The sequence below is a fragment of the Anopheles moucheti genome, chromosome 3 (assembly GCF_943734755.1).
Source record: "Anopheles moucheti chromosome 3, idAnoMoucSN_F20_07, whole genome shotgun sequence".
In the NCBI taxonomy this organism is placed as follows: domain Eukaryota; kingdom Metazoa; phylum Arthropoda; class Insecta; order Diptera; family Culicidae; genus Anopheles; species Anopheles moucheti.
The window spans coordinates 72,340,655-72,363,787 of NC_069141.1; the positions used below are offsets into that span (position 1 = coordinate 72,340,655).

Sequence of the window (23,133 nt, forward strand, 5' to 3'; positions counted from 1 at the left end):
TTTCGAGTGGGGGTGTGTAACGACGACAAACGAATGATTAGTAAACCTTTTTACTATGCGTCACCTATCAATTCTTGGCTTCCCTTGTAACTTTTTCTTTTAAACAGATGGAAAGAAACACAGTGCACATAATGCCACCTAACGTTACACTTTTGGCACGAACGCCGCCCCTAGTATCGTAAAGCCGCGAGGTTACACGAGCGCTGCAAGATGTCTACAGAACAACTAAGCATGATGATTCGTATCCTATTCGCATTAGCAAGTTAGATTTTCATTTGTCCAAACGATAAAATTACACTTTTTCCTTACAATAGTTTCATTGCGCCCCCCCCCTTCCAAAAGGTATGATAAAACATGCGAAAACCACAGCCAAACTTTGCAAACGGGGGTAATTACATTAGCTTTACAACGCGTGTGCTGTACATTGAAAGTTATCTAAAGTTTTCTTGTTGCTGTTGCAAAAAACATGTTTACTACTGGTTCTTCTGCTCATGTAACTCCTTACCAGTTTGTTGTGAGATAAACGAGCGAGTAATGGCCACAAAATGGTCAGCGCTTTACTGGCTGCCTCGGTTAAGTGCTACTATACTATGTAGATCTGATTCCTGTTGCTATTCAATTCATCCTGAATGTCCCCTGTCCGGATTTGTGCGCATTTGTTGTAGTAAAGCACCGTTCCACTATATACGTATGTGTCACAGTCAGGAATGTTCACGCAAACGCACACCAGAGGTGCGACTCTCGTGTCGTCTCGTATGCAAATATCTCCTTGCACCAGAAGATAGCAAATACTTAATACAAATAAAACAGAAACAGAAATAGAGAGCGACAGTTTACAGATCTAAAAAGAAAACAATACCTCGTGTCTATCTAATCGTTAAATGTAAACCTCAACGCGCTCGATAAGGAACTAAAATAAAGCTTCCATTTGATGAAAGAATAATACACGCTCCGCATACTTACAAAAACTAGCTTCAGATCGCGTTCATTTCAGCGGCAATTGAAAATCCTAACACAACACACACGCGCTTAAATGTACAGTTCACAATCATACATATGTACAAGGAATTCTAGCCTAATCGATCGTGTCCATCTTCGCAAATAGCATCGTCCTGTCCATTACAAAATCCTAATCGCCTAACTAATTTGCATTGTTGCATGGTTGCTCTGCTCCGGCTTATCTTCCCGCTCAACCACCACCACTTTTGCTGACAAACTCGTGCAGTATGTCGCACGCCATCTCGATGTTGTTGCGCGAGATACCGAGCGCCGTGATGACGTTCTCCTTCGAGTAACCTTCCTGCATTAGCCGTGCGATGTACTCCAGGTTGATATTCTCGTACGGTACGTTCGGGTTGTTGTTGTTGTTGAGGGCCGAACTGAGCGATGGCCCTCCTCCTGCACCGCCGCTGAAATTCGCCAGATGGTTGTTGTTACTGCTGGTGGTGGTGTTGCTACCACTGGCCGACATCCCGTGCCGATTACTGGAACACTCTTTCAGTACACCGCCGGCTGCTAGGTTGACGTTTTCGTACACCAGCGGATGGCCACCGGCACTGCTACTGCTGCTGGAGGAGCCGATGGCAGATCGACCAACACCTGCGGATGCCGCCAACTGTGAGGAGGTGATCGATTTGGAGGGTGGATGCGGAAGGATCTTCGCACCGACGGCTGCACTGTTGGCCGGTAGCGACTGATGTCGCTGATGATTGTTCGAGGGAGTCGTCGCCGGTGCTCCGGATGCTGCCGTAGGTTGTTGTGGTTGCGTGAACTGTGTTCGTGGTTGGGGCTGTGGCTGTCGCTGGGGTGTTGGTTGCGGTTGAGCCGGAGCTGGTTTGTACTGGACCGACGAGGTTGTGCAGACCGTTGGCTGAGTAGCTGACTCTCCCGCTGACTGACTGCTGGTAACTTGCTCACTAAGTGCCGTTTGTACCGTGACGATCCCGTTCAGATTGTTGGTGCTGACCGACGCACTCGTCGGCTTGAACTGGTACACGTTGTTGGGCGTTAGGGCGGCGGTAAGGATCAGACTCTGGTCCGACTTTTCGTCCACCTTCAGTATGATCGGATGACGCGCCTCGGGCGGTCTCGTGTCGATAATACCGACGATTGTTTCCGCTGGACCAACGATCACCTTATCCGTGCTGCCATCACCGGCGGCGAATGGGTCGGTTAACGTCACCGGTGCAGATTGTTGCTGCTGTGAGCTGGAACAGGGACAAGTCGCCGTGTGGTGTTGCTCCTGTGCCGTCACAACGATATTCTGATGTTTGGGAACGGGTGGTGGCGGTGGTTGCTGCTGGCAGGTTGCCAACGATGGGAGATTCTCCGAACTGCGACTGAGATGCAGCCCACCGGACGTGTGGTTCGCCAAGTTGCCCATACTCGAAGCACCATTAATCTGCCCCGTAGGTCGAGCCGCGCTTGGCTGCAGGTGTTGCGAAGATGGGCCGGAGATCACACGGTTGCTACAGGCGGACGACTTTTGAAGTCGAACGTCGGAAGGTCCACCGGCACTCCCGGCTAGTATGCCCGGTGAGGACTTGCGGGGTGGTAGTGGTGGTGGGGTCGTCGTACATTGTCGATATCCGTGCTGGTAGATCGACTCCATCGATCCACCCTGGCAGCTGGCAGTCGTTTCACTCGAGAGGGCTTTGTTGAGTGCCTTCAGGATGAGATAGCTGCTCGGAGAGTTACCGGATCCGACCGCACTGCTTACCGGGGCGCTCAATCGGTTTGCGGGCTGGTGTTGCTGGTGAGACCCGGTACAGGAGGCGGCACCACCAGCAACTCCGCCACCCTGCGGTAGAAGGGAAGAGGAGGAAGATTTGTTACACTTCACCAGGTTGTTGTGGGTGTTGGGACTGTTGGTGCCGCAGCTGCTAAGCGAAATGTTGGTGTGTGTCGCCAGGTTGCCGTTGACCGTGTGCGATACGGTGGCCGCCGCTAGCGGAGGTGCCGATGCTGCCGCCGCCGCAGCAATGGCCGCCGGCGAGCTAAGGGCAGGGTGCGAGGTTGCGACTGGTGCCGATGACATCCCGGTGTTGCCGGGACAGGCGGTTGAAGATGACGAGGACGAGGAGGAGGAGGACGTGGTTGATGACGAGGATGAAGTGGAGGAGGTGGAGGATGAGGAGGAGGGCGAGGAAGAGGAAGTGGTCGTGGACGATGCGGACGACGACGAGGATGGTGACGTGTTGGTGGATGCGTGAGGCCCGGGACAGGAGTTGCAGGTACCGACGGCAGTTCCCGTTGGTGCGTTCGCAACCATATTCCCACTGTGGCCGGTGGCGTGCTGTGCCTGCGTTGACATCCCCACGAGCAGCATCGATGAGGGGCCTCCGGCATAGATGTCACTACCGGATAGCACCGGTGCCGACGGTGCCTGCGTGATCGGTTGACACGAAGATGGCGGTTGCTGTTGTTGCTGTTGCTGCTGCTGCTGCTGGCGTCGGGGCAGACGGGGCGATGAGTGCGGACTTTGCTTGTCGTTGTTGTTGCGTGCCAGCGTCATGCTGTTGCTCAGCGCGTGCAGGGATGAGGTGGCAATATTGAAATCGTCCTGCTCGTCGTGATCAATCCGTGCGCCAGTAAATAATACAAGAGGTTTTCACACACGCACACACACACACACACATACGCAAACACACAGACACACATACACACAAATACGCATCGCATTCCCGTCATCCACGGTGGGAGTTGTGGAAGGTACACGATCACACGCACGCATCATATCAAAGGTAAGGGGGATTAAATTAAGGAAATGGAAGTGTAATACAGAAAAGAGAGGAGAGAGAGAGAGAAAGAAAGAGAGAGAGAAACGAGAACCAGAGAAGGAAATTTTATTTAGTATATTACCATGTGATCGAGCCAATCGATCGAAACATTTACCACAAAGAAAGGAAAGCGTGACAGACAGGGTGAGAGGAGTGAAGTGATATTACAGAATGAGCAAACTAGAGAACTGAACCAAATTGCATGCATTTTTACTAAGATACTGATTTTAAAATGTACTAAAAATTCTATGGGTGGCCCGGCAGCGCCGGTCTTCACCAATCCGAGGACCGACGGGTAAAGCAGGTTAAAGGAATGCCAAAAAAGGCAAGTCTAGACCTCTTGAGGTTGTAGGGCCGGTTAAGAAGAAGGAACGCATGCTCTGTTATGGTTGTTAATTTACATGTCTTAATATACTTTTTTTACGGTGTTGCTTGATTAATCAACTAATAGGTAAAGGTATAGTGCCAAAAGAGTTTTTGTTTTGCATGAAAACACTTAATATAATTTATCAGCAGTATACTACTTAATTCGCGACATGCATTCACTACGGGTTTACTCCAGCGTTCATGTAATTGTTTTTTTTTTTTAATTTGGATTTAATTTGCGGTCTATGACAACAAAATCACAACTGAAACGTATTTTCTATTATCAAGAGGATTTGAGGGATTTTTTCCATGAATTGGATTGAAGAGTGATTCGAACTTGGAGTCAATGTTGAAACAATCACATCTCAATCAAAATGTCCATTAGTAGATGCCTGAAAATTCATGAATACTCAAAGATTATGTTCATGGATTTCTAAAGATATAACTAAATATCCATAGTTTAGTGAATCTCAAACGATTTTTAATATCTAAAGATTAATAAATTTTCAATGTTTAGTGGATCTTTTCTGATCCAACAATCTTTTGTGAGTTTCTACAGATCCATGATTCACTAAAGACTAAAATTAATAAATTTAAATTTAATAAATTTAACATTTTATAAAAAAAAACTCTCCAACGATTTTGAATGTCTAAAGATTAGTCAATCTCCAATAATTGGTGGATGTTTAAAGATCAAAGGATCTCTAAAGTCCAAAGATCTAAGATGAAACTCCAAAGACAAGATGAAGCCAAAGTTTTAATGCATTTCTTGACGATTCTTTATAAAATGTCACGAAATAAGCATAAAGGAAATAAGCAAAAATTACAGGCAGTGTATGTATTGAGAAAATTGAGACAGTATCCCAAGCAGTAGCGATCTTTTATAAAGCAATAAGCAAAGCTGCTAACTGTTAAACACATCGAGTGCGTATATTAACAATTAAAAACTTTGTACGAATGATTCCAGCTCAATGGCGCTCAATGCAATATGTGCATTCTTGACAGGTGACTGGTTTTGTAGGCTAATCCTGATTTCTTATTGCAAATGGATGCAATATTAATTGCCATACCGACGACGCAGCCACCGACAGGTTGTGGAGCAGGGAAGGAGCCCGGGGTGGAAAAGTTTAATTTTAAACATTAATAAATACTCGGTGTGCCGATGGTATGCAAACACACCATTGGTACGGATTGATGGAAAATTCCGTGAAAATGTTGCTCGTATGGGAAACAAAAAAAAATACCACGGAATGAGGAAACCAACCGAAAAAAAGTTCCATTTTTCAATCATATCGTATTTCCATATTCCACTCTGTGTGGTCGTGGACACCACACCCATGAAACATGAACCATACTGCCATGGGGGGAGTGTTCGCATCGGGATGGCTAAAGCGATGACTTATTTCACGAATCAATTTTCCATTTTCCAGTTCCAGTGGCGGAAAACCTGTGCCCGGTGATAGCAAAAACCCCGATAGAAATACCTTTTTAAACAAAAAAAAGAAACCTCAAGAGTAGCGAGATTAATGACGCACGATTTTTCTCCCTGACCGGGTTTCTGGTTGCTTCCTTCATTAAACGAACATTTCTATCAATCCGAGGGGTTGAGCTTTTATCCGGGGAAAAAAAGGATGAAATTTTGTAGTGCGGAAGAAGAGGTTATCTCAAACGTACCACAAACGGCCGGAGGGTAATAGCTTTGGTTCTACTTGTTTAAGGGTTTGATTAAGCAGCTCCTCGAACTCAGGACACGTCCCTTTATACACTGACCTCCTCCCACAGAGCATGTGGTGATTTCAGACCGATCGTTTGGTACCATGATGAAGTAGATTCTATTTTATCCTTTCCTATCACAATTTCAAATCCTTCTAGGCTTCCGCTTGCAATAATCACACGATTTAATTTAACGATTGACGTTTTCATTTTCAGCACAACTCGTCAAGGTCGTTCTGGTTTAGGGACAAAAAGACAAAAAGAAGGATCACAACTGTCTCTCAGACGCAGACCCATCGTGAATTTCCACAAAGGCTGCCTGGGATTGGGAAAAGGGATCACAAACTGTCACTGTGAGTTTATTTAAATGTGCCACTGTTTCCGTTCCAAGCAAGAGGGACAAAGTGTTGGGTGAAGATTTCAAACCCGGAACAGGGTCTTGAGTCTGAATTATTCACTTCGTCTACATTATTTGAGGGAGCTGGTTTCTCTTTTAATATTATTTATTTTTATACTTTTTATCCCCTGTCGTAGTTAGTGTTTGTTCTAGCGGTTCTAGTAGAGTCACTATACCTCCTATAGGAGTATTGTATGATATGGAACTTTTTGAATATTTTATTGCCTTTTTTTAAACTTGTACCAAAAGAAGGGAAACAAAACAGCGAAATACCCTAAACAATCTGTGACTCTGCTTTTAATGCGCGACACGCATCGAGAGCGGCATTATTCGTTGTGCGCCTGGAAGTTATGCATGATTTATGACACGTTCGGTTTCACTCTGCAACGCACCGTGTGCAACGCATGACCCATTGCGTTTTGTGTTTTTCAACATAGTTTTGTTATTTTTTTTCGGGTTTTGAAGCAATTTATAGTGTTTTGTTTCCTTTTTTAACACATTCTTCTTTTTTATCTGACCGGCGTACTGCAAAAAATAATGCTTTGTATATACAGCATATTCAAGAGAAAATGTCAATATAAATAAATTAAATCCGTTACTGTTTCTAACAGCGATTCATCTGTACACACAACTCAGCTGTATGTGGAGGACGAACCTAATCGAATGGCATGTTTTCCCTAACAGTATTCAAACGAATCACCCGAGTAAACATTAAACCATTTGCCTACACGCACAGTACTCACACGTAACTTTCGTAACGGTAACGGAATGGGACCCCCGTTTTATTCTCAAATAGATCACAGCCAAACATAACCGATGGACGAATAAAACACATACAAGAAACGACAGAACACACAACGATCTACCAGCATGCGGAAATATACCTTTGTAAAACATATCAAATTTCATTCCAAATTTACGATAAATGGGCGAAACATTGGTGGTGCGCTGTTATGATGGGAATGCCAGGTGCCTTAGCGGTGATGGTAGGTGAGTATGCGCTCTGTGATACGTAGGGCGGTGGTGAGGTGATAAATAAACTCGGAACGAATAAAAAAAACAACAGTCCAATAACGCAAACAGATTAATGCACAACCGATCGGGGGTGATAGAAGATACAGTGTAACGATTGGACGTTCACTCGCATTGCGATTGTTTGTTCTTATGCTTCGTTTTATTTTATCAATAATTACGCTTATTGATCGAAAAATTTAAACTAACTAACATGCTTGTTGCATGTGCTAAAATAATGTTCGTATCAACATTATTCGGTACTCTTGTAACAAATGTTTTGCACGATTTCCTTAACCGATATGTTTGTGTGTCTATTTTTTGCTGTCTGTTGTTTTATGTTTAAACAAAAAAAAAGGATCCATGAATGAATGCTTCTTAGAGCCGCAAATAGGTGTGAACAATAACAGAAGCTCTCTTACTACTGCTTGCTGACCGGTTAATTAATTGCGACAAAAAGCTACAGAAAATAGCTCGATTGGGGTAAGGTAAGTAGGTTTTTTTCTGTTTGTTTTTTAATAAATATCTTAATCCCTAAGCAGACTGACATACTGGACACATTTTTAGGGAACACTTTTCGTAAGGTTTGTACATACATTAGTCGAGACCAAAGGACGTGTGTGTTGAAGAAACCACATTCCGGGTAGTAATACAGAAAAGTTACAACAAACGACTCTCCAATTTTACAGTTCGTAGAAAAACCTCCAAAAGCTCCGATTGATTATGTGCACATTCCAAAAGCAAATAAATGGCATCTCTCATCTCAGTGTAGAAAATTTGTTTTGAAAACCATACATCTATCTACCTTAAATTGCTACAGCGCATCCAAGCGTCTATATCACTACCCTATCCGAATGTTTGTCTGTGTGATACGATACCCTAAAGAGTTTAATAACTAATTTTAAGGCCACATTGTATAATTAATCTATTCGCGCTAATCATCACAAGGTTTACTTCATACTTGTTTCCATTTTTCGTGCTGCAGTTCCGCGGCTTTTCTCGATTACTAATCAGTTAATGCTCTAAATGTATGTACAATCCTTTCTCCAAGCTCAAAATTCATTCCTTTTGATTTGCTTTCTTTTGTTTCTACGATACTTTCGGAAGCCTCTGTCTAGCAGCGGTATAGCGTTTTGACGTCATACATTCATGGGTACGCGGAGAAGAGTATTATCTGTTGCTTATTCGACATTCTTTTTATACATTTACGTTAACTATTTATAGCAAGCAACTATTGCCCATTGTGTACGATGTGGAAGTTTCAGCATTTAATACAAACATGAATGTTGCTAATGAAGGCTGAACATACTAGCTTGGTAAATATCCTCTAGCGAACGAAGTATCATGACAGGGGAATAATTATGAATATGTTCAGTTTTTTTTAGAAAATTATAATTGTGTGTCTTAGTTTTTTTTTGCGATGCCCTATAATGAAACCGTCTGGAATATCAATCAATATATTATTCTACATCGATAGTAACAGAACAAATTCCTGTTTCATTGACTTTACTGCAAAAACAAAAAAATTACACAACATATAGCAAAAAAAAACAAATAAAGTAGAACGGTATCATCCGATTGACACGCAAAACAATTTCATCGCATACTTAACTATCTACGATTGAACAAATTTGGCTAAACGGAAACACACTAAATGTAGTGCAACAATTGGAATTATTCCCAACTCTAATCACACAACACGACCCCCCTCGAAGCAAAAATTGCTGCACGGTGCACGTGTAATGTTGTGTTTTAATCGATTTTCGTGCCCCGACAACCGTTGGCAGCGAAACATTTGCACTTGCGATAGGAAATGAATGGTTGAAGTTGGGATTGGATTGGGTGAGCTTGTCATATATTCTGACGTATGCTTGGTCGTATATATATATCTACATCCAATGTTGATGAAGAATTTAATTGCATCTCGTTATTCGGTATGAAGCGCGTGCGTAACTAAACGTGCAAAATTGTATATGCGCGGGATCAGGGGTAGTTATGGAGTTGATAATGAATGAACAACTATAGAATTTAAATCCAGGCAATCTAGCACGGTGCTAGAGCTATAATTCTACGACAGCAGCATAAATCGACCCACACGCGGGTCATGAAGGGGGTTGAGAAATTGCAATGGTGCTCCCCCCCCTGTAAGGATGAACATAAACAGTACTGAACTAGGAAGTATAAACGCTACAAGGATGCAAAAGATCACGAGACAAGCGATGGCAGTTTGGGTGGGTGGTGCGTGAATAGTTTATGATGGTTTTGATGATGACCCCGCGACTATCAACTCCTGGGGGTCGCTTCCGGGCTGAAAACACGAGCAGGAAAGGGAGAGAGACAGAGAGAGTGCGCTGGCAGGAACGAGCGAACGCGAACGGGCGCATAGGGATATATAACACACATACACAACACACACAACAACACACAGAAACGGTAGCAGAGAGTGGTTGGGAGTGGTTGGGTGGGGTGGCTCACAGTACCTCCGTATCGTCATCGTGATCGTCGTTCTGTAGCTGCTGGCGTCCATTCGCCGAATTGCGAGTGTGCTGTCGCTTTGGATCGAACGCGTCGACCACGATCTGTTCCGTGCCCTTGATTTCCGCCCGACAGAACGGACAACCCTGAAACGGTAACGAAGCGAGAAGGGTGACATTAGTTTGGGACGCTGCACAACTCTCCCCCGAAGGGGGCATTTGTTTGCTTGCTGGATGTGGTGCTTGGATGGATATGACCAGATCACCAGGTGGCGGCTTTAATAGTGACTGGTGCCATCATCACACAGCGTGACGCTTCACTGGCCGTTCCCCGGTACCGATGAAGGTCATCCGAAGCCCCAGGTACGTACCTGTCCCTCCGAGTCCACCTGCCAGGCCGTTAAGCAGGGTGTGCAAAGCAGATGGCCACACGGTTCGATGCGAATGTCCTTATCATTTTCCGCACAGATTTTGCACAGTTGGAAGGTGCTTCCTGTAGAGCAATGGTACGGTCATATTAGAAAGGTCAAACGGTTCAATCAGCATGAGAGTGCAAGCAGCAAACGTACCCATTTCACAGTACAGTTCATACTGTTCCTGCGTCACGGTGATATGGTCTTCGAGCGGACTCTGCACGGCGAACGAAAGGTCTGGATTGTTCGGTTTGCCATCGGGGTACAGATAGAATCCTTCCCTGCGGTGTCCGAAGAGCATGGAAAAAGCAAACAAGGAAACGTTTTAAAAATAAAAGTAACAAAATGCTGGTCCATAGCTCACCATGCACTTACCTATGGCCATCTAGTAAAGCTTGACATAATGACTTATTCTGCGGAATCGTCTGCAGTATTTCACCCTCTTGCGTCACGTACCCTATCGCCCACTGCCCTAACCGTGTGCAGGATAATCTGGTGTTGATCGAAAAACGTAGAATTAAAACATTAATAATCTTCCATTCGCCTTCGCTTATTACACCGGGCAAAGTAATCTCCATTCCGGAGCAGCCACCTACTAACAAGCTTATTGCATCTCTTTACGGGGCGGTTCTCACCTGAAAACATAACTACCAGCCTTAGTGATATACTTTTGTAAGCGTGCTTTGACTTCGTCGTAGGTTAGGAAAGCTACGTAGCCCGGATGGGTCACAGCAAGGATTTGCCAATTTCTCAGCAACGTATTCCAGGGTTGAAACAGCCTGAAACAAGCAAGGGGAAGAAGGTTATTATCTGTTTTATTTTTGCTTCCTTTGGCTCGATTTACGGCCGTGACTTTACCTTGTAAACACATCAAATTCAAAATTTGATATATAATCATTGCACGTTAAGTCTATGGTGGTTTTAAGCGCCATCGCTTCCAGCCCGGAGGAGATCGGATGCACTAAGGATAGCTCGAACCGGAACAGCTTCCACGGTACGAGCGTGCTGAGAAGGAAGAAAAACAATCGGAAAAAGATGAATGTTAGCAGTTGTTTAACAATGTACGAAATAGAAATAGTTGCATATAAAAAGCTTGATATATTGGAAGCTATTAATAGTTCATTAGCCATTATTATAAAACAAAAGCTTAACTCTATTACCAACTCTTTTATCTTATCTCTTTTACAACTCTTTTTTGCCAGTTAGCCTTTTTTCCAGCTTGGCCTGCTTTAGAGCGTGCTTTTCCGTGCGTTGAGTTACTCTTCCGGTTTCGTTTGATTGATAACACTTTGCTCGACTTAAATTACGTTTAAAATGATTTTGCTTTATGATAATGAAGGTTTCAAGTGCACTTCTTATCGTTTTCGCTGCTATTAAAATGCCTTTCATGTCGCAACGAGCGAACGGTAGCAGCATCGCAAACATTTACCCGTGTGCCGCGTCTGGCGATGTTCGGCCCGGAATCAACGGCTCCGCTTAATGTAGAAGCCTCTTGAACTGATGATTAATTCGTAGCCCGGACCCGTAGTTCGCGAGCCACCGAGTGGGAGGAACCCGTAAAGTAATTAGACAGTGCGTCATGAATAATTACAAATCACTCGTGCCCAAAGGCGGACCGTGGAAGAAACCGAAACAACGAAAAAGCGAAGAAAATATCCTGCCCAGCACCGAATGGGAAAGTAACACACAAACGAATCAATTCCTCATTACGCTGCTGTACGATTTTATTTCTAGCCAGTGCTACCGTGTGCCGGGGCCGACGGACTGGGACGGGATTGCGAGAAGCGGGACTGAATTTGAACCATTTGCTTCCATTTCATTCCACTTCATTAGCGCCGAGGCAGGACAGTGAGGATGCTGCTTGAGCGGGCCCCGCGAGAGACATCCACCGGCGTCGTCTTAAGATTCATTTTATTTCACCTTGAAGAAGCAGCACCTTCCTGCATTCCTCTAACGCGGCCACCTTTTCTAGTTTCGTTGCCCCTGTCCGTACTACCCCATCGTGCCTTTACACTAACACTTAAGGTTTAATGATGCTTTTCCACCGTCTGCAGTTCGGAATGGTTTTGATAAAAAGGAAACTTGCGGGGTGCAGGAAATTCTCATCATTAAAAACTCATCCCTTCATGCACACCAACACACACACACAGAACATATGGTCGGCCGGTTGTGTTGTTGATGGTAGGAACGAATTGTTGCGCCATCTCACGCAAGCTGAACAGTGGTGGCACATCGTCGATGTCGAATTACTCAAACTGCGTCTGAAACATTATATGGTAGGAAGTTCCCCGTTGTCTTCACGTGGCGGCTCAGTGCCATTCCATTCTTTGCGTTCAGTACGTTCGATGCACGCGAATGAAGAGATATGCATTGGTTTGCCACACAGGGAGTAAAACGGAACACCGTGCTATGCATTGAACATTGCTAGACATAGACCGTTTTAACTGGATAAGGGAACCATCGACACATCCCGACGGAACGAGCCTTTTTCCTGCATTTTAATGATGACTTTTGCATCGAAAGTATTCAAGGATAATGTGGGTGTGTGTGAGTGCAGAATGCCAAAGAAATTCCAACATTGAATGCAATCGCAATTCGAAATGCTCGAGACTACTTCAATTACTCCGTACTGCTTCGGATTGCTGAGAATATTCAGGAGTACTTCTATTACTTCGGAGTGCTGGGCCAGAGCACTCCGAAATGCTCCGGAGAACTCTGTTTGCTCCGAAAAGCTCCAGAGTTTAACTCAGCATTCCTCCTCCAGATTACAGGATTACTCATATATTATCTGATTGCTTCACGAATGAACGATTCCATCATACAGTTAGGAATTCAAAGTCGGAGCCGGATTGGAGTCGACTCTGGAGTTGCCCGGAGTTGGATTAACTTGACTCTGGTGAACTAAGAACTCTTCACCATCATTACGCCACTCCAGGGTACTTCAAGTACATCAGGCTGCTTTTGCGATCTACAAAAGTTCTAGGAACTCTGGGCTCCTCCAAAATGCATTGACTAAGCAGGAATGCTCAAATATTATCCAATTACGTTCCAAATGCTCGACTTCATGATACAAAACTGTAACAAAAGTTGATCTCGAGTCGACCCTAGAACTTCACGTAGTTGGATTAACATGACTCTCGTGAACTAAGAGTTCTAGCCATCACTACGCTATCGTTTATGTGGTGGACAACATTTCTAAACGAAAGTAATAGACAGACAGATTCGAAATGTGTACCTCATCGTGACAGAATCGATTTTAAGAAAGAGTGTCGTTATTTTAAACCTACTTTATTAGTGTAAAATTATGTTTTAATTTCTATAAATTAGAACAAACGCGATTGTAAAGAAGTGTCGTATCCTTTTCGCTAACCAACCCCTAACAAATGATCGGGCACAAACCCCACACAAACGAAGCAACTTCAATCCTCGACTGTAGCAGGGCTCGGTCGACACACAGGTGTGTTGTTACGATTCCATCATTTGTTTGCAATTTTGCGCCCACATCCTGTGTTCCCATTTACTGCTCAGGGTCACAAACGGGGCGTTGCAGGAAGAAAGGAAAATCAAAGCGAACACCCCCACAGGGAGTGCAAAAACCCACGGCCACAAGATACATCTGCCTTCCTTCCTTCCTTCTGTTTTTTTTTCTTGCAGCGCACCGTTGTCCAGCGTGGGCAAATCAGGGCCGCTTTTCGATTTTCCTGTGACGAATCGTAGGTGCCATCATCGTGGTGAGGCAACATGGGCAAAAAAGCATTTTCCCTGACAAACAAAAACAAGGAACGGAAAGCGATTCCCGGAATGCTATCTGCTCGAGATGCTTTAGCATTGTTGGTTTGTGTTTTGAGAAAAGAGCCTACAAATCCTTCACCACATTTTCACAGAGCAAACAAAAAAAAATGGTATCTTCCACCGTTGTCGTGCCGTGTACTCGGCTATTGGAGCAATTGGCAAAAAGGTAAACTTTCGTCATAAAAGGAGCAACAGAAAAACTCAAAGCAACAGCAGCAGCAGCAGCATGTAATACCGGTGGCCAAACAAGTGGCAAAATGGGACGAGGTCCTTACAGTCGGTGGTACTGCTGCGCGCCAGCACGACAGTAAGATTTACTTCTTTTCTAAATTTTTCCACACTTTTACCTTTGCTCCACTCCACTGCCCTTTTCCCACCCTGTGGTGCTTGTGGAGTTGGAGGTCCGGAGGGGTGCGTAAACGGGTTCGGGGGGGAGAGGGCGTTGACTCCATACGAAAGGGGGTGGCAGGCAAAAAGCAATCACTTTTAATTTACTTGCCAGCTTTTAATGGATGTGCCTTTGCCGTGCCATTTATTTTTTGTTTTTTGCTCCTACGTGCTTCGGGCAACGTTTTTCACTCTGCGTTAGGCGCAAAAAAAAAGGATTTTCCGCCACACGTGGAATGGTAGTAAAAAAAAAATGATGAAGGAAAGGGAAAAACAACCCCTCCATCCTAGTCGTTGTTGGTGTTTCCTGACTTTCTCACTGCGTGCGGAGAGATTTTGCTTTTTATTTTAACACACTCTGGCACCCACTCGGCACGTTTGTGACACATCCTTCAGGTTTTAACAGGCATCCACGAGGTAAAGCATATAATACCATCGCTAGTGCTAAGGGCGACCGTCACCGTACGTTTGCCGCATCGGGATTCCGACGAAAGGACGACTGCCTAAGCCTTTGCATTGCGATGGTTGTCGGTGTGAAAGGGGGTTGTAAGTGGGGAGTGATAGCGGACACGAAAAAAAAACAGGTTTACTTTCATTAAATTACACCCCCATCTGTGCTCTCCAACACAGATGCATTGAATGAAGTGCATAAATCAATTAATGTAGGTTGAGCTTCGTCACACGCGGATGTGTTCTTGTGGAGTCACAAGCGCCCATTGGATGCACAAACAAATCCCGGAATGTAACAACACTGTGGCTAGATTTTAATGGATATGTAGTAATAGATGGAATAGAAAAAAACGTACACGAAGACAAAAAAAGCGAGAGAGTAGGAGAGTTGGTCTAGCTAGCTCAGAAGGTCAATCATACCAAGGAACCCGATAGAATGGAAAAAAGAGGTCTAAAGGATGGAGAAGGAAGAGGACCATCCTTTCCCCCAATATTCAGAGGTTTGATATATTAAATTAATGAAATCTGACCAGAAGATAATGATCAAACGCATTCAACAACAAGCAACACTGCACCCTCTGTGAGAGGACTGGAATGATTTTCGGCCCTTAACGAAGGTGGATGCGAAATGAAAGGAAAAACGAAGAAGGCCACACAAGGAACCGACACGGCACCCTACTCTCGGCGGGGTGGGTCCTATAACCATGTGAGTTGTTAATTTACCGCACTGTACGTATCTCTCCGTAGTCTCGTCCAAAAATTTTCCAACATCTAGAACTCGGTTGCGTTCGATTCTTATCTGGATGAAATTATGTCTTCACTTTTGGATAGCAACTTTGGGTATTGTGAGCGAAAGAAAAGGGTTTGATGTTGGAGGCGATGAGAACGAGATAATTCCATAACGGACAACATAAACTGTGACCTTCGGGATGGATTATTCTTCTTTGATTGAGAAAAATGAATAAAATAACGTAAAACTTCCTTATACAATGGCGTTACTCACATGCAACCTCGGCTACGTACTCGTAAATAGAATAACGTATCACACATAATAAAATATCATTACGAAACCGTTTACTTTATGCACCCGGCACACCATTTAAGTACGTTGCTGAAGCAAAGCTGGACACGCTTATCGTACACGCCCGGCAACACACGACCGACGACGGTGTTGGCAAGTGGATAACAAAGTGTATGACGACGTTCGACGCGTCAGCTGGTGACAGCTTGATGCACTTTTCCAACAGCTTCTGGTGCAACCAAATCCCAAACCAAGGGCACGAGAAGTAGCTGCACATTAAATGCACATTACTTCCGTGAAGCGACCACGGAAAGGGGTGAAGATGTTTTAAGTTTGTTAACAAACTAAGTAAAAATGGGAAAAAATGGGAACAACAGCAAAGGGAAAAAAGCTACTGATTTGTCATTTTATTCCCTTCCGGAAGACGTCCTGGTGGTTTTTTTTGTTGTTGTAAGTCCTTTCACTCGCATCAGGCCTGTGGTGTCGAGTTGGCTTCTTGGGGAAGTTACGACGAGTCTTCGAACTGTTCGCAGAATATGTTTTTTTTTCAAGATGCATGCGCTTCGCTCTGAACACAACTCTGTAGCAGAAGGACGTAAGAGCCAGATTTATGGCACCGAATAAAGGCGATATCAGACGACGGAGGAACCACTTTTGCCCGTCGCACAGCAGCTGTGGTGTTGACGTGCGCGCGCGCTCGCCTGTGTGAAGTGCATCTTAAGACGAAGAGCGTTCGATTTAACGACACGCAGCAAAAGAACGCACCGGATGGGTGTAAAAGTTGTGTTGTGTTTACAGCACTGACGAGTACCGCCGGGCGTAACAACTTAACCAAGCCATCCTCCACGCTCGGGACGCGTCAACCACACGCCTCTAAGAAGAACTGACAAGCATGGCAATTTAACTTTGTACGAGAATTCGTTGATTCTTCGAGATGCCACCACGCCTGACGGCAAGATACCGTCGCGTATTGGTGCAACAAAGTGACAACGTTGCACTTGGGTCATTTTGTAGCTCCGGTGGGCAAAGTTGGCAAAGGCATTACACACTCACTTTGTACAGCGAATTGCTGTAAGCTGCATCCGGACGTCTCCATCACCCAGGAGCGGATCAGCGTCACAGTCGCACACCCAAAGCCGATCACCCCTGTGGTCGATGCTGGAAAACGATTTTCGCTGCCTGTCGTATAGGCAGGGGGGGGGGGACTTGAGGGGAACATTCTGTACAAACAATTGAAACTTCCGCGCCAGTTCGTCAGGGATGGAGATACACTGCTTCGTTTCCGAAAAGCAGAAATCCTAACAGCACATAATACTGGCGCACACACGTGTGCTGTTTATTGAACAGTTGAATATGCGTTCATTCCATTACGCACACAGCAAGACATCCGGACAGGTTTTCCGCGAAATGCTAGACGTCCTGGAAATGACGCCCGCAACAAAAATCCCATGCAACAAACGCCAAACTATATGGCAGCACACAGCTTCAAGGTTGGGATGAAAAGTTCCCCAGAACGTATGCAGGAGAACCACCCGGCACAGGCAGGTGTGTAGGCGATTCTGGGCATGCACCTGTACGCGGCTGATACAAGTTCAGGGCAGGGCGGTTTGCTAAGTCTTCGCTTACCGCCAACGCCGGCATGGTAAAAGCACAGCCCTGCCAAATGAAACCCTCCGGGGGTTGTATGGGGAAGTTTAGTTTCGGACCACTACCAAGCACGTGTCATTTGGTAGAAGGGGGGGCTAGAGAAAGGATGAAGTTCTAGTGGATTGGAAACACACAAGCAAACACCACTCTTGCTCAAAAGCAAACCTCATATTGTGGTTGCCTAAACCAGCACACTCTTATCCGTGCGGTGTCAGCCAGTTGGGGTAGGTTACCGTACAATACAGTGTGTGTTCAACAGGAGTGAGAGTACGGAGCATTGTAAAGTGTTGAGAGCTTTAATTGGTACTTTGAAATTTACAATCTGTCAGTGATCTGATGTCAATGGGGCAATGTGAAAGAAGTTACAATCGAATTTAAGTGTTTAATTGTAATATTTGTTACTTTTTTGAAAAAAATTGTTAACCAAGAAACGTATTTTTCTTGAAAAAATTTAAGTACAAGTTCGTCAACACCTGATTGTACTGAAATATGCATACAACATCTTGCTTGTGTTTTAGTGCTCTGGAAAACTCTAGCGTCTACAGTCAATGGAAGGAAATACATCCAATCTTCCATTTAATTTGTCTAATTCCACGGATATTTATAAATTCTTCTTTTATAAAGTAAAACAATTTCTAAAGCTTTGTAGCCAGTTTTTGTATCATCAACAAACTATGTTACTCTTTTCGAGGCCGAATTACGTTGCAAGATGAGTAAATTCATAATTGCCAAAGGATTCCCGAACAAAATATCGATAGAATGATAAAATATTGGTCGAATCAGTGCCATATTGGCCATGTGTTGCGCTTGAGTGTTGAAGTTTGATTGATACTGTATTACTTGTTGCTTGTCCGATTCGAGTTATAATAAATGCCCACAGTAAAGCGAGATGAACGTCAGGCCGTCTAGAACGAAACAATCGCTCATAACTTCAATCTGTCTTCAAGAGTCGCCGCAAGGGGCAATGATAAAGTTTATAGTCTATCATAATCGTAAAAAATCTTGGTCTCATCCCCTACAGAGCGGAAGCTATTTTTTTATAAAGATGAAGATTTCAGTCTAAAAAAAACCTCCAACTCCACTCGTGTAACACTGATGCCTCAAAAGACCAGTGTAAAATTACAGACAAGGTCATGCAAGAGGAAAAAAAAGAAATGGCGCAAATAAACCAGCAGTAGAAATTAATCTCCGCAGAACTGGATGCGTCAGCGTATCCTTCGCCTTCGCAACCGGGGGGAACCGGAACCAGATATCAATCTGCGTGGTTTGATGATGGCACACAGGAGGGAAAGCTATAACTGCAGTGATCCATCACCATGGCCATATCCTGCGAGGACACATCATACAGCGCAGCATCGTTAAGAAGTGATTCGATGGCGACAAAAAAAAATCGAAACCGAACCACAAACAGTCACAACGTTTTTCCCTTTGCCCACCTAACAGCATTTCGGGATGGATTGAACAAAGGAAACGAAACTCCAACAGGGCAGGATAACTGGGTGGGGGGGGGGGGGGGGGGGAAACAAAGCAAAGTAATTCCCATCAAATATTCCACATCATCGCCCAGCCATGGGTGGAAAGGACAACAAAATCAAACAGAAACCCTTTTCTCGTTTTGATAGCCACAGCACAAACACAAGCGCGCGCTAAGTTCTTCGACACTGGCACTGGCGCGTGAGTCGCGCTGTATGTGTCTGCTGACTCGTTAGGTCGTTGAATGCTGTTCAAGTGCGATGGACCACCGATGGATGTCAACCGATGTTTGCGCGAGTGCTCGGATGCATTTGAAGTGTGCTGCCGGTTAAAGGAAAGCGATGATATGATTAATGGTGGGCTTGCCCCAGTCGATCGGGGACGAACACTTCATATTGGCATACCCTGTACAAACATACGCACCACCAACGGTGCAACGAGGAAGACGACAAAGGTTTTTTTTTTGCCAAACCTCAGCAAAACCATTTGTTGGATCCACATCACGAGACCAGGGTAAACATATTCGCATAATTTTAGCCGAGCCATCAATGGTTCCGGGCCCGCATTTTCCGGGTTTAGGCCTTGAAGTGGTTCTTCTGCGCCAGAAGGGTACATCCCTCGTGGTGATTCATTCATGTCTACTCTTTTATGGGAAAAAAAGGAACGAAGAAGAGCTTGGAGTTTGGAGACATACACGGGTATTCTGACCCGGGTGACCAAAAAAAAAAAAAGAATATGCTCGACCCGTTAAAGGGTTATTCGTAGAGCCGTAGCAAAAAGGTTCCAAAAATATGTATCAAATTTCATGTCTCGAGTGCCGGATGAATTGCTTTGAAGTAGTTTCGTTCATGCAATGACAAGTTGTATGCACTGGGGTTTTGTGGAGTGGTTACGATGGGATATTGGAGAGAATAGATCCGATAACTCGACGACGAGTTCTAACTAATGTGTCCGCAAACGCGCGCGAGTTCCAGTTTTGAGACCGTTGCCCAAGTGAATCCGGTAATCTTCAAGGTTCGCCGAGGATATTAGCGAATCCAAAAGCCCAACGGTTCAACGAATCCATACCGGTTTGAATATTGCAAAGACGATGTAGCATGAAGCGGATCTTCTAAACGGGTCACATCAAATTCACAGAGTTAAATACGGAAGGTCATCTGTCGCGCTCTCCGTTTGCGTATAGAATCCCCGACCGTGTGTGTTAGTGTCGTCCAATCGCTCGTGGAATTTCCACTGCTCCACCAGTTCGGTCACCACTACCAGTACGATTCGAACCCTCACGATCCCCCCCATTTACGCCATTTCCGGTTATTGTGTCAAGTCACACGGAATCTCCAATTCTACGCTCGCGACTACCGGCCAAACTTGGGCAAGTGTGAGCATAGACAAGTGGCCACTTGACATTGTCGAGCAGCATTTTGGGGGTAGTATCTCTCTGTCTGAGTGTGGTTCTGGTGCGCAGAAACAACATCCGTTCTTCAAAAATATTTGCTTTTGAACTTCCAAACAACTGTACGCTTTGAAGTTCGATAGGGCGCTGATTGTTTCCTTCCTTTGTTTTTTCTTTTTTTATTGTGCGTAGTACAACATCATCATGACAGAAGTTCCGGGTGTGATCGGACCTGTTTCGAAACAGCACGTGTCGAAATATACCATCCCGTTGCTATATTAAGCACACTTATCGGGACCGATATGATCGATGGCCGTATCGTATGGTGAAGTAATACGTCTATTATGGTCACGGTGGATTATGATTTCGCGTCCGTCCGCAGTTAATTATAGGGGGAGAGCCGCCACAGTAATTGATTTGAACGCCAATCAGTCGAACCGAATTGCTGCATTGCGTTGGCGATTTTACGCACCGATTACCCCCCTGTACGGCAGGCGGTGGACCATGATCGACGAGCTGTGTCAGCGGTAACAAAAGCGGAACAATAATTGTTCAATCGAACACAAATTACGATACTGGACCAAATCGGTATATGATGAGTGATGTGATTTCGGAAGATATTGGCTTATCGGCCATTCGGCTAATACGCTCTAATCAAACTCCAAATAAAACCTTTTTGTTCAATATCTTGCTAATTCATGTGCTCAACTAGCAAATGTACAACATAATCTTGATAAGCAATAGCTTATCAATCTTTGACTATTACCTGAGCTAATTCTGAGGCACGAACAAAAAAATTGTTAGCTGAAATTAATAGAACGATTTTTACCGATATCAGATATTATTTTTCGTCATTAGAATGGCCACAGGATATCTCATTTTGTAAGATTCCAATAAACCATTCTAGCATCAGTAGAATCCTTTTTCATTCTTTCTAAAAATATTCAACGCTTCTTAATCATTATCAACAGAGTTAAGAGTGCTGTAAGTAATCAACGAAAAAATAAAATATTAAATTTATAAAATGTTAAGTTGGATCATATCACAATTAACCACTTTTTATTGATGCCAAAAACTAAACCTTAGAGTAGAACCACTTGATAAAATGATACCATTGATCCCAGTCTCAGTACAACTCAATGATCAAACAAACTTTGTTTTATACCAATGGTCCACTCCGCATATTTGTCACGAGCGCCGTCCACACAACTGGCTACCTAACCTAACCTCAAACAACAGCGAAACAAAAAAAATCGCTTACCAAACACCACTCTCCCTTTCGATGTGTGATGCGAGACAACAGACGGGGGGGTGGTAACATGCTTTCTTTCAACGGGCTACGGGCGCAAGTACCACCAGCCCTGCGCACCGAACCAGTGTCAGTGTCAGTGCATCAACCGGACCCAATCGCTGACCGGAAGAACACTTCCCGACTGCGTGTGTCTGTCTGTGTGCACATTAGAAATACACATACACACCACCAAAACAGGGGGTTGGGTTGCTAACGCGTCGCTGGGTGCAGCAAATGCACCGGGGCATTTTGAGCTGCGGAGGAGCGGAAAGGGCCTGGCCGTGAAACACTCTCATCTCATGTGGGCTTCCGCTTCATTTAGGCCAAAACCGGCAGAGGGGTGGGTGGGGCGATGTGCACCGGAAGTAGCAGGAAGAGTGTAGTGACTGTACAATGCACAGCACAGACTGGGCGAAAAAGAAAGGAGAAGTTTAGATGCACTGGGCGACTCGATGCTGGTGCTGGTGGTGATCGTGGACGATGCAGCATCACACTTAGCAAGCAGACACCCATTTTTTGCCTCAAGCAAATGGAGCAATTCATTAGAGTTCGAGGAAGTGGATGACAATGAATGTCTAACTTCCAGCAATTGGATGTATGATTTCTGGACAGTTGTTTCCTTCTTTGCTAGGTGGCACACAGACAGCAAGTGCTAAAAGGCTAAGTTTACGCTAAACAATGATGCAATATTGAATTAAATTTTATTGCGTACGTTCTGTGGAAAGGTAATGTACCATATCACGTTTACATCTCGGGTTGGAGGATTTTAACTTCCCAGCTGACATTCCGATTAACGACCTTTAATTGTACAATTTAAAGTCATCTGCTGAGAAAACTTAAACTGCTAATTAGCCAGCTATCAATCCCTTTAGCAGTGTGCCTCGCCAGTGAACAGCTTACAGATGCATAAAACATGACATCGTGTGACATATTCACGTCCATGCTCGCACTCCCTCCTCTCGGACGAAACACCTCAATAACGATATGGTAATGATCGTAGCGAGATTTATATTTATTGTCATTGTTTTGTGTGGACTTGATTGCACAGCGGGCCCTCTCTCGCGGGAAACACTGCTCGAGAGGATTGGTTTTTCAGCAATTCTGCATCAAGCGCATGATACTGATGGAAGCGATAGCGGACAGCACCGAACTGGTACCCGCGTCCAAGGTGAGTCAGAAAATGGACAAAAAAAGAAGAATATTTTGGTGCCAATTGTGATGCCGGGTGGTCTTGTCTCCAAGTTCCGGAATTGAATGAGACGAGACGAACTGAGTTGGCGAAGGAACAAACAAATTGAACAACGACTTCTAACGCAAAAGCACGATGCCGTCGGTTGTCTCCGGGGGCTTCTTAATCAGGGAATCGCGTCGAGGAGACAGGAAGTTTATTTATTTTTTGTCTGTGCAGTTTCTTCACACACTTTCACTTTCTCGGTACAGGGTGAACCCGAAGGAAAAGACAGTAGTAACAAGCAAAAAATCCTGCACTAGACAACATTTCCGATTTGAGATGTTGGCATTACTTTTTT

General features: G+C 44.5%; 1 protein-coding gene across 3 annotated transcripts in view; it reads right to left on the minus strand.

Annotated features, from left to right (window-relative positions):
* Window positions 1–29: 29 nt before the first annotated feature.
* LOC128302285 (E3 ubiquitin-protein ligase CBL) overlaps window positions 30–23,133 on the minus strand; it is a 72,855-nt gene continuing 49,751 nt past the window's right edge. For 2 of the 3 annotated variants that reach the window (XM_053039075.1, XM_053039074.1), the window contains exons 3-9: window positions 11,012–11,158; window positions 10,789–10,932; window positions 10,529–10,645; window positions 10,310–10,434; window positions 10,112–10,233; window positions 9,747–9,887; window positions 30–3,562 (exon numbers count right to left, since the gene is read on the minus strand). In XM_053039075.1, coding sequence (XP_052895035.1) covers window positions 1,190–3,562; window positions 9,747–9,887; window positions 10,112–10,233; window positions 10,310–10,434; window positions 10,529–10,645; window positions 10,789–10,932; window positions 11,012–11,158 — 3,169 coding nt within the window. In that variant the 3' untranslated portion in view covers window positions 30–1,189. Of the gene's footprint in view, window positions 3,563–7,442; window positions 9,575–9,746; window positions 9,888–10,111; window positions 10,234–10,309; window positions 10,435–10,528; window positions 10,646–10,788; window positions 10,933–11,011; window positions 11,159–23,133 lie in introns of those variants that run through there. The other variant, XM_053039076.1, reaches the window with a different exon arrangement.